Source organism: Nannobrachium achirus (genome assembly GCF_963921795.1).
Source record: "Nannobrachium achirus genome assembly, chromosome: 6".
In the NCBI taxonomy this organism is placed as follows: Eukaryota; Metazoa; Chordata; class Actinopteri; order Myctophiformes; family Myctophidae; genus Nannobrachium; species Nannobrachium achirus.
In genome coordinates this window covers 57,118,792-57,130,543 of record NC_137815.1, presented here as the reverse complement: position 1 = coordinate 57,130,543, position 11,752 = coordinate 57,118,792, and the positions used below count along the sequence as shown (strand labels likewise).

General features: G+C 41.8%; 1 protein-coding gene across 1 annotated transcript; it reads left to right on the top strand.

The window, feature by feature from the left end:
• Positions 1-4,162: 4,162 nt before the first annotated feature.
• Positions 4,163-11,120, top strand: snrpe (small nuclear ribonucleoprotein polypeptide E). The gene is made up of 5 exons (XM_080728432.1): positions 4,163-4,347; positions 5,468-5,494; positions 5,627-5,689; positions 8,701-8,779; positions 10,878-11,120. The coding sequence occupies exons 1-5, from the start codon at positions 4,291-4,293 to the stop codon at positions 10,937-10,939; spliced, it is 288 nt and encodes a 95-aa protein (XP_080584558.1). The 5' UTR covers positions 4,163-4,290; the 3' UTR covers positions 10,940-11,120.
• The last annotated feature ends 632 nt before the right edge of the window (positions 11,121-11,752 follow it).

The window sequence follows — 11,752 nt, the reverse complement described above, 5'->3', positions numbered from 1 at the left end:
GCCTGAGCAAATTCAGCCATGCAGTGGATGGCAGCTGTGAATGTACCACCAAGTAGTGCATAAATTATTTCAGCTTAATTTTCATTTATCTGTATGTCTGTGAGCCCGTCTGTACATCTGTCTGTAGTTCATATATCCAAGAGCGTTGCAGACGACCCGGGGAGTGCCGTGACAGGTGTCGGGTCGGTCGGATAAGCAGTTAGTTGTCCAGAACTCACTATCTGACCGATATGCCCATATATGGGGACCCGCTTGTCCAGAGCTGCCAATCTGCAATAGGCCCATATAGTATTCCCATATTTGGGCATTGGGCATATACTGATGACATCAGGGATCTCCATATAAAAGGGACTAGGACATACAGATACTCTATTCACCAGCAAAGTATAGAAACGAAAGCTCAAACTTGGTCAATTTTGAATGAAAAGTCGTGTAGGTTTCTACGATGTTAGCTGTTGGTACTGCATACGGACATAGGGACCTGCACAAATTATTTATGTCAGCATGTCGAATGCTGTCAAGGTGACATGTGTCATTGTCATTGACATAGCGATAGCATGTCAAGTGACAAGTGTCATTACTTGTGCCAGCAGAGCGTGCAATACTGCAGTTGGCTGCTTATGTATGTAGATATGTTGGTGTCTGTGTGTTTAAAGCTCGTAGTCCAATCAGGGACCAGCATTTCTGGCAACGTCATCATTAACAGCCAATGAGGGACCAGCATTCCTGGTGATGCCAGTGGTGAGCGCGCCTCATGGCGTGCTCTGCTGGCCTACTTGTGCACAAGTCGCAAGTTGCCACCTCGTCAGAGTGCAGTCCTAGTTGTTGTCTTTTCCATTGTTCATCCCATGTAGGCCAGGAGCCAAATCTGATATCTTCACAAATTGGTACCACCCAAGGTGACGGTTAGTTTTTTACATTTTTGACTTCGTACATGTCTCTAGTTTACATTTTGGTAATGATACCCTTTCTGAGACCCAGCTTAAATGATGTTATCAGCCGACAGCCGCTAGAGTCGGTGTCCCATTAACTTTACATTACAGGGGGAAAAAATGAAAAAATAATCTGCTTTAAGTAGCATATGAGGGGTCAGACTAGGGGGTTTTCATGATTCTGAATCCATTGCAAGCATTTGTTTTGCACGAAAAACATTCCTTGGGCTAAGATAGCCCCCACAAAAGTGTGAAAAGTGATGACTTGTCACTTTTCATCACTAAACCATAGTCTTGTGGGTCCGTTTGTAGACCAAGGAATGTTTTTCGTGCAAAAATAGGGGGCACAGTGGCGCAGTGGTTAGCGCTTCGCCTCACAGCTAGAAGGTCCTGGGTTCGATTCCCGCCGGGGGACGCTGTGGGCGCTGGCGGCGTGTTCCTCCCTCCGCGTCATCAGCGCCCACACCCTAGGTGGGGTTGGCGATAGGGCCTTTCTGTGTGGAGTTTGCATGTTCTCCCTGTGTCTCCTAGGGTTGATACCCTCACAAAAACATGCACGTAATCCTGGTCTCAATAATGCCTCCCCCTGGCCAGCCAGGGCGCCTGATGGAGGGGAAAGGAACTGGTTGGAATAACGTGTTCCTTCCACGCGCTACGTCCAAAACAGGGAAATCTCCACTGTCAGGTGAAAAGAAGCAACTTGGACTCCTCATGCATAGAAGGAAGCATGAGGTCAGTCCGTTGTCTCCCCAGGCACGTCAGAGGGAGAGCAGAGCCCAGGATTACATAGGCAATTGGCACTGGGTGAAAAAATGGGTTACAAAATTGTGGGATAAAAATTATTTAAAAAAAACTAGAGACATGTATGAAGTCAAAAATGTAAAAAACGTACGGTCACCTTGGTGGTACCAATTTGTGAAGATATCAGAATTGGCCCCTTTTGGACAATGGTTGAGAGGAGCACAAGACAAATCGACTGCATGGGCGTGGCAAATGCTGTTTGGCTGTTTTGAGAGGCCAAACAGCATTTGCCACGCCTCCATGTCTTAAGTTAAATAAGAGCTGGTACTTAAAACATATCAAAATAGAGCTCTGAGTGTCAATAGCCCATTCCTCTACCCTAAGCACAAAGACAAGCATGAGGCACTTGGCAGCCATGCTTGATGAGTGATGTATGCCACCACAAGCCATGGTTCCCCCTTATAGGCAGAGGGGCTCCTGCTCTGAAACAGGACACCGTGGCCTTCGCCACCATGGCTCCTTGCTTCTTTTCTTTCGCCCACTGCGGACTCCCGTCTGTCCTCGGTTGCTCATTTCTATCACACTTTCTATGTGGATAGCTGGACTGACCGGTGTTGTGTGTTATTAATACTATTGTTAAATTCACACCAGGGGTTGAAGGTCTCAGAGGCACTTGCCCGTCGGGCAAGTACAGGTCATGTTCTACTTGCCCAAAGGTCATGCTGATAAAATGATACATTTTAATTAACGCTCAATTTAACACTTATTTCTTTACTTTCTGGGTCTGTGCGATAAATTGCATACTGTACCTCAATACTTCCAAATCCAAATACCAAATACCAAATAACGTATAAAAATTGAATTTTAACTTTTGGCTTATTCTCTGCTGCTTTATGGTGACATCCGTTGTTGTTGGAAGGCAAGTGCAGAATGTCTATGTGCCAGGGATGTTTTAATCAGTTTGTTATGAGACTGCACCGCCCTCTAATGGACAATATAGAGGGATTGAGCCATGGAAGTCAAGATATATATTATATATTACACATGTATAGGTCTATATAATGCAGCTTCAAGTGCATTTCTAGCAACACTAGGACAATAGTAAAAAGTAAACACACAATAATTAAAAACCATACAAGCGAAACAATACGGGTAATAATAATAATAATAATAAGTGTAATAACAATAATGCATGATAGAAAATTTGAATCCATAGTACTAAAACCATATAAATAGACTACTCCACAAAACAATGGCCATAACAAAATACAGCAAAGGACAAGGCTGAATACTTGAAGGTTAAATTAAAAAGATTAAGTTTAGCCACTTGTGGACAACATGCATATTCAGAAGCTCAAAGATCCATCAGCCAATCTGCCAACTGTGGGACACATGTTGCAGAACTATTGGCCCTGGCTGTGTTATAAAGGCTTTGCAAACCAGATGTCTAGGCACAGACAAATAAGAGCCATGGTCAATCTGCAGCATGTCTCAAATGTCTATACAATAGGGCTATCTTAAAACTCTGACAACATGAACTTGAACACAGTCAACTGCCAAAGATATTGGAAAACAGAACATCATGCTATAGGCCTACTGTGCTGCAGAGGGTGTTTGTTTTGGATTTTCTGCAAGCCTATTCTTCCTCAAATACATCGTAAAGATGTTTGGAAGCTATAGCAGTAGTTCATACTGAACACTTTCAGTGAAGGAGTGAGTGATTTCTAGACTTTGCATTCAGAATAGTCTGGACTGGTTAATGGATTATAGTGACAAACATTGAACCAAATGACATTTCATATGTGTAGCCTAAATAGTAAATACTGACATCACTGCATTCTGGTTTTATGTCAGTCAACCAGGTGCATCAATTAGGAGGACAAGCACTGCTCAACACCTGAAGTTCTAATGTGTTGAGGATGGTGGGCTGGCTTAATTTCTACTGGGTCCCACTCCCGTCCCAGTGTTTGGGGACCAGTGGCTTATTCCTCAAAGTGGATTCCAGGGACTCTGTGGGTTCCTTTAGGGGGGTCTAAATTGACCCATACAAGTATGTAACTCTGACAGTGTACAAATGGAACCAAATGAACCCTAACGGGTCCATTTGTACACTGTTAGAGTTAAGGGGAAACCTTGAAATTTAAAAGTTTGAGAAACACTGGCCTATTCAATCGTTCGATTAAAACCTCCTACCTCCAGGGGGCGCTGTCCCGTCCAACTCCACTCCACTACGGAAGCTCCTGCGGCTACGCCGCCGCGTGCATTGCTCTGCACATGCCAAGGAATATCTACAAGGAACAGACAACACCCGGAAGTTGGCACGCCGGGTGGCCACTTTTGGGTGGCGGAAGTGACGAAGTGCTCATAGACGCTAATGTTAATTTTGGGTGGCCAAAGTGTCATGGCGGCGTCCCATGGAGCCTGAAATGACGAAAATGACGTTGGTGTCCGTTCCTTCTTTGATCTTCCTTGGCACATGCGCGGAAGGAAGAAACCAACCCCGCCATTGAAGCGAACATCAACGTGCAGCTTTCGTTCTTATTAGGTGAAGTGAATTCAACAGAATCATCTTTAAAGTATTACCGTATTCGTAGATACGCGCTACTCGCCCGGAGGGATGGCGTACCGAGGACAAGGAGGACAGAAGGTCCAGAAGGTTATGGTGCAGCCAATTGTATCCTTTCTGCTTTAAAAACGCTACGAACTGTTGCATTGCTAGCAGCGATAGCAGAGTTAGCAAGTCATTCACATCGTCCAGCGGTGAGAGAAAGAAACCCCGAAGAAACAAAACTCCACTGGAGTCAGTCAGTGGCTGTGGTTGTGGATTAATGTTGTATTTTATATAATAGGAAAAGTATCGATACTGCAATGCAGAAATACTGTTAGAAAGTCCAGAATTCAAAATTGACCTACCGGTACTAAAAGTACAAACGTATTGGTATCAAAATGTACTTTAAATAGGCCTACCAAAAGTAAAAGTAGTCAATCATTATGCAGAAATCTTCCATTTCATGTTTTCAAAATGTATACAATCATAATGTATATAGAGCTGAAGTGATTAATGTCTGTTTTTTAATAATCAAAATCTACAAAGTATCTAGCAACTAAAGTTGTCCAATAATTGAAGTGAAAATATTTGCCTCTGAGTTGTACTGGAGTAGAAGTACAGAAAATTGGAAATATTCAAGTAAAGTAGCCTACAAATTAGGGTGACAGTACAAATACCTCAAAATTGTACAATGTAAATGTACTTAGTTACTTTCAACCACTGCTTTAAATACATATGATCCTTTCTAAGAATGTCTAGAAGGGATGCACAGTTGTTATTTCAGAAAACGTTAAGTGAAGTAGCCACATCATTTCTTTACCTGGCCATTTGAGGAATTTGGCAGTCTTGGTGCATTGCTCTTACGTAAAATAAATGTAAGACATAAGAATATGTTACAGCCCATCAGGTCAGTATAAAACAAATAATACTGTATGTAGTTATTTTTCTTGGTTATGCAAGGTCAGGACGACATGGCTCATTGGCCTCATGCAGTGGAACTGATCTCTCATCATTCTTTTTTTGAATACTTTATCAACAGTTTAAAGTAGTACAGTGGTACAAGTTAAAGGATAACTCAAAAAGCCCTAAGGGCTTGTTTCTATTGCGGACCTGACTCCTGTGTATTCAATTCAACAGCGAATACTTAGAGCAGTATGAACCTAAATATGGATACTATTGTGATATCGCAATATTTTTGCTTTTTGCTTTGATAAGCCACATTTCCCTTGACTCTTGTTTTTACCAGAACCTTATTTTCAGGTATTTACAAAATGTAAGTATTTTGTGTCTATTCTTATGCTTTACTTCATTCTTTTATTATTATATATAATATTATATATTATTATCAGATACTTCAAGTGTTTCTTCTTGGCCTTAATCTTTTCCTTTTCTGTCTTTGCTGTAGCGCTCACGGATCCAGGTTTGGTTGTATGAACAGGTGAACATGCGGATAGAGGGCTGCATCATTGTAAGTTCATATTAAAAATGTGTTACATTTGGGATAGTGATGATACGATATAATTGTATTATTCCTGGGCATTTTACAGCATGACAATATAATATGGTTTACAAACAAAAAATCTATTAGTGTTGGCATCAGAATGTACTTCAATTAAGTAAAGTCATTTTTTTAAATAGCAGATCTACAAGCTCACAACGTGTCGCATGGCGGCACGTTGTGAGCTTGTAGATCCATGTTACGTGTCACCAAAAAGCAGCAGGTATCTCTGCCTTCACCCGATTACAACTCCAAAAGAACTACATGGCCAAAATCCATGTCTGCTTCCTCCTCTAGCGGAACCGCCCACTTCCCGCAAAGCATTGTGGGAAATGCATTCTTATTTCGAAGAGACTTTGATCCAATTTTGAAAGAGTACGCATCATGCAAAGAGCAAATGTTCTTAATATGTGATTGCGGCCCTAGCCTGGAAACCAGACGAATCTGCCAGTGCAAAAAGGAGATAGAAATTGATTGTGAAATTATCCTCTGTCATGCACTGGGATCAATTTACCTTTTATTTTCCGAGCTGCATATCCGGTACCATTTAAACCCTCTATAATTGGTCTAACTGACCTGGAAATAACTCTCTACCAAATCTCTTTGCCAAAAGATTGCCGTTCTACAAGCTCGCGACGGTCACACAATAATCGTGACATTAATGTTCATATCGTCCGGTGATGTCATTACGTGCGCATCCCGCATCAAAAACTCATTCAAGTCGCCCAGGGACTCATTCATGTCATGGTCCTGGGGTCCCGGGGATGCGCCTCCATTGGAGTCCATGTTAAAATAATTTACTGGGTCGCGGTAAAAGAAAAACATTTTAAAATTCCACAGACACCACCATTGTTCATGGGTGAAAGCATCCTACTTTACCCTACGTTAACACAAATAAAATCAACGTAGAAAGTCTTAAACAGGCGATAGAAACGTAAATGTTTTGATTCCACCGACGTCCGACGCCATTTTGCGCTCCCGAATTCATTAGGGGCAAATGTTTTAGTAGTTTTAGTAGTTCTAAGTTCAAACATTAGCCAAATTGTAAAATAAATATAAGAAATAGGCAAACATTTTGAAAATAGCCGATCTACAAGCTCACAGCGCTCGAAAACATTGTATTGAGGACTCATAAAACCTTTCTGGGACCCATTTGAATGACCACCTGTGGGTCCCGGGACCCATTACATTGAAAACCTAGTAACATCACTGCGTCCCATCCCTAGCCAGGATAAGGTTCTTGTTCCATCCATCTCTTCACTTACCTGGCATTCGTTGGGGCTAGTGATGAAGACTCATGCGTATTCTGTTGTGGATCAAACTAACAAAATCTAATCCACACAAAAAAAAGGTCTCGCTTCGCTTACAAGCGCACCAGAATGCGGTTCACTGTTGGTGTGAATGCACTCCGGGTCAATACAGGAAATGTACAAAAACGTGGCATTGTGAGTTGAAGAATTTATGACAGGGGAGGAAGCGCCAAGGTGTTTCTCTCGTATCTGAGAAAAGGAGGGGGAGACGGGGTGGTGGGGGCCGGGAGGCGTGAGCGGACCACTGTAAGTTACTCCCCAGAACCTTCGCATTTTACATGGCACCGTGGGGTCAAAGTTAAATATTAGCCCAGCAATCTCAGCCCCACAGGCTCGAATCCCACTCATCGCATTTTTTTTTTATTTCTCTGCAGACTACAACGGTTAGTTAGGCAAAAAACTGTTACATCAGAGCTGCGCCGTCTCTGACGGGTTTGAACCATAGTGGTATAATATCGTCACTGTCGGGCCAAAACCTCTTAACTCCATTTTTGAGTTTTTTGGCATAAATCAGGGCTATTGAACAACATTTACATCTGAGTGTTAATTAAATAATATTGAACCAATGGAAAGTAGTAAAAAGTGCTTAGGACAAAACCTCCTAACTCCACACTTTCTGCCAAACCAGCTAACTCCACCCGATTGGCCCTCTCTTTTTTTCATAAATATGTGCTATTGAACACCCTTCGGTCAAAACCACCTTGAGCTCATTTTCCCGAAAATGAACATTTTGGAGTTGGGAGGTTTCGGCCTTACAGCAGAGATATAAGACTTGAACACTTCTGTAGTCTGTTCTTACCAAACGGGCCGACAAATAAAGTGTGACGAGTTGGATAGTTCGAGCGGCGCGATTACATACAAAGTGAATGCAAAGACAAGACGGGCGCTGCGCAAACTATCTGATCCAAACAGGGCGGCGCGAATGGTCGATTCGGTACCTTTGCCCCCATTTGGAAAAATCCCACTGAAGCAACCTTCGCTTCCCTCCACCGATCGTGTCTTGACAGCCAATCAGCGTTGATGTTGTCCGGAGACAGGGAAATGTTTTGGGTGTTTTGTTTTGGAACTCTTCTTTTTTTTTTTTCCCTAGGTGTTTTGCCTTGATTCTGACGTGACAATTTTTTTTTCCAACGCTGACCAGCGTGACCAAAGTGAAGCGACTAGAAACAAGCAGTAGCAGATGCCTTCTCTACACTGATACGCAATTTACACCTAGAAGCCCTCTCTAATATCTTGCAAATATTTATACTTACACATACACCTAACAAATATACACTTTCTACTGCGGATTTTCCATAAATGGATATCACTTTATATTAAATTAGCCTGTGATTTACAATACAAAAATTAGCTCATCACTTTTAAATTCTTTTATCAGTTAAATTATTGGCGTAGTTAATGCAGCTCCCAAGCCGCGAGGGGTGTACCCAGGTAGGATCCACTCCTCGCGTTACTTAGTCTGCTCAAGCTGACTGGCTGAAGATATGAGTAAACAATGTAATGTGTAGGCTATTTAGACCTACATATTCTCTCAAATGATCAGTGTAATGTATCTACTATGCATGTCTTTAAATCAAGTATCAGTTTTGGCTTATGCTCACATATCTACTATGCATGTCTTTAAATCAAGTATCAGTTTTGGCTTATGCTCACATTTCCTTTTCATCTTAGGGCTTTGACGAGTACATGAACCTGGTTCTAGATGATGCTGAAGAAGTCCACATGAAGACGAAGAACAGAAAGCCCCTGGGTGAGACACATGCAGTTTAAAGCCGTCTCCGTCATAACCTTTTGTTTTCTTTTTCTTGATTTAACTAGAGTAACCTAGAACGGGTTTTCAAAGTGGGTGACGGGGCACCCTGGGGTGCCGCGACGGCAGTCCAGGGGTGCCGTGAGATCATTTGGTAATATTTTGAATTTATTTCAACACTTTATTTTAAACTCGAAGAAGAGTTATTTTCAGTAAGTTTTGACCTAAATGGTAATTATGTCAATCTTTTTCCTCGCGACATAATCCCTAAAATATGCCACGAATATAAGGTACTGGAAGTGAAAATTATGAATGTCATGTAGGTAATATTATAATATAATGTAGGGGTGCCTCGGATGAAAAAGATATTTATAGGGGTTAGGCCTGGGGCGGTATGGACATTTTGTTACCGCGATTACCGTCTTCCCATTTACCGCCGGTACTGCGGTAATTACCGCACCCCCATATCTATTAATTAAGCTTTGGCGATAAGCCAAAATATTGCTATCATCTTCCCAAAAGTCGCCTCTCCACAGTGGAGAGGAGACACAGCCTGACTGCCCGAGTTATACTTCTCTGTACAGCACAGCGGGTCTGGCTTTCAAAGGAGCAGATCTACAAGCTCACAACACATCGCATCCGCGACGCGTTCTGAGCTTTTAGTTCTGCACTGTCGGGTTACCATAGTAACGTAGGCTAGCTACTTGGGCTTTTCAGACACGAACAGCTGTGTGAACAAACCAGAAGAGGAAGGGTAGTCAGATCGTGTACAGTGATTCTGTAAACTCACGTCACGTCTCAACTCTCAAATCGCAGTGATTGAGTGCTGCTATATACAGGTTTTAGTTACAAGACTTGACAGAAAAGGTTATAAAATCGCCGACGCGCCGTACGGGGCACAACGTGCGACGCGGTGGAGAAAGTAAAATAGTTTCATTTTCGGTTTTACTCCACGCGGCCCGCGCTCTGCCAGTAATCCGTATGAATAAAAAAAGATATGCCACAACACAAGGTATGTATTAACATCCTTGTGTCGAGTGGATTACAGAGAAAGTGTATGCTGCTCCGTCATAGAGTTGTGCTCCGTACCCTGCTCTGTGCACTGTGTGCAGGGCGTGATTCCTAAACCCACCAGGATTGAGTTAAGACCCGCCTCACTCCTGGAAGTCCTCGCGTTTCCACAAGGCGGGTCTTAACTCAAGCCTGGTGGGTTTAGGAATCACGCGTGTGCAGGTCTGTGTCTGAGTGACGTATGTGGCTTCCAACGTGTGGTACACGGCCCAGAGCAGAGCGGCATGGAGCGCATGCGGTCCTCGTTTCTCCCCCGTTTTAAAACTCGCTTGTTTTCCAATAAAAAATAGACCTTTTTTTTTGTCTTTTTACCGCGGTAAGCACAATGACACCGCGGTACGGCGGTTACCGCCTCCAACCCTAATAGGGGTGCCCTGAGCCCAAAAGGTTTGGGAACCCCTGACCTAGAAGATCCAAATTGATATTTGATTTGATTAACCCTGAAATTCGTTTAGTCAGAATGACTAAAATTAAAGCATGACTTCACACTGTTCACAGGGGTCCAATGTATGCATTTTTATTTATGAATATTCACTCCTTTATGGCCATTGATTGGCTTATCCAGAACTGTCCTCTTGTCTGTTGAATTGCTCTGCCTGTCTTATCTAAGGCCATGGCTACACAGAGCTGGATATTTCATATATCCCGTTTTTTCAGATATCCACATAGAAAAATATCTAGGTCCACACGGAGCTGGATATTTCATATATCCCGGTTTTTCAGATATCCACATAGAAAGATATCTAGGTCCACACGACAAAGATATCTAGGTCTAACAAGCACACACTCACCATAGTCTTCAGAGATATCCGGGTTCCATGTCTACACGGATCCAGTGAATCGGATATATATATTTATGTCTTCACTTATTTATCCGGTTTAAAAAATATCCAGCTTTGCGGCCGAAATATCCAGCTTCATGTGGCTCCAAGCCCCAACAGCACAAAAAAATGTCTAGCTTCAGAAATATCCAGCTCTGTGTAGCCATGGCCTAATATAGTTTTCTCTTTCTGCCTATATATTTCAGGGAGGATCATGTTAAAAGGAGACAACATCACCTTGCTGCAGAGTGTGGCCACCCCCACATAATCTGGTGTGGAAGATTCACAACTGAGATGTTTTCAACTCGACATTTTCTATACTTTTATTTTCTTCTTCCCTCGTTTTGTTTTGCAAATGAGTAGAGCATTCTTGTTTATGTAACATGGATAATGTAATGGTTTATTTGTCTTAGTTTCTCAAGAATAAAGCCCTTTGTTTTTGTTTCTTACAGAGGTTGTCATTATTCCAGTGTTTTGCAATTTGCACAACCTTTTGATATATTTCATGGTGTGGAGTTACGCTGCCATCTAATGGTAGGCATTTATATAGCATTTTAATAATGTAGGTCAAACAAAGCAGCAGACAAATCAAGACAACTTTTAAGATACTGTTTGTTTATAGTACTGTAGTTTGTGGTTTTATTGTAAGTTCAGAGACAGCACAGCCTTTAAGAAGTTTTAGGAAAAGCCACAGACCATTAAATAAGGTAAAACCCTATTTGAAACAACTATTTAAAGCACTATTAAAAACTGTGTGGGTTGGGTACAGCTTAACCGAAAGCATACTGTAATGTGAAAAGCTGTTAAGCTAATGTGTGAGATGGAATACCTGACCCCAAAGTAATGTGCATTTTTTTAATAATTTCCAAATGTTTAGCAATTCTTACAGCAAATCTGTTATGTGTTATAGTGTAATTCCACTATGTGAAATGTTACACAAATATAATATAAAAATATATAACTTCATGGGGAAATAACTGGTAATATCAGAATGGGATATAAACATTTAACAAAATGTTTGATTACGCTTTAAACTCCAATGTTACTCCATACTCATTTCATAGTTATTATACATTGGGCA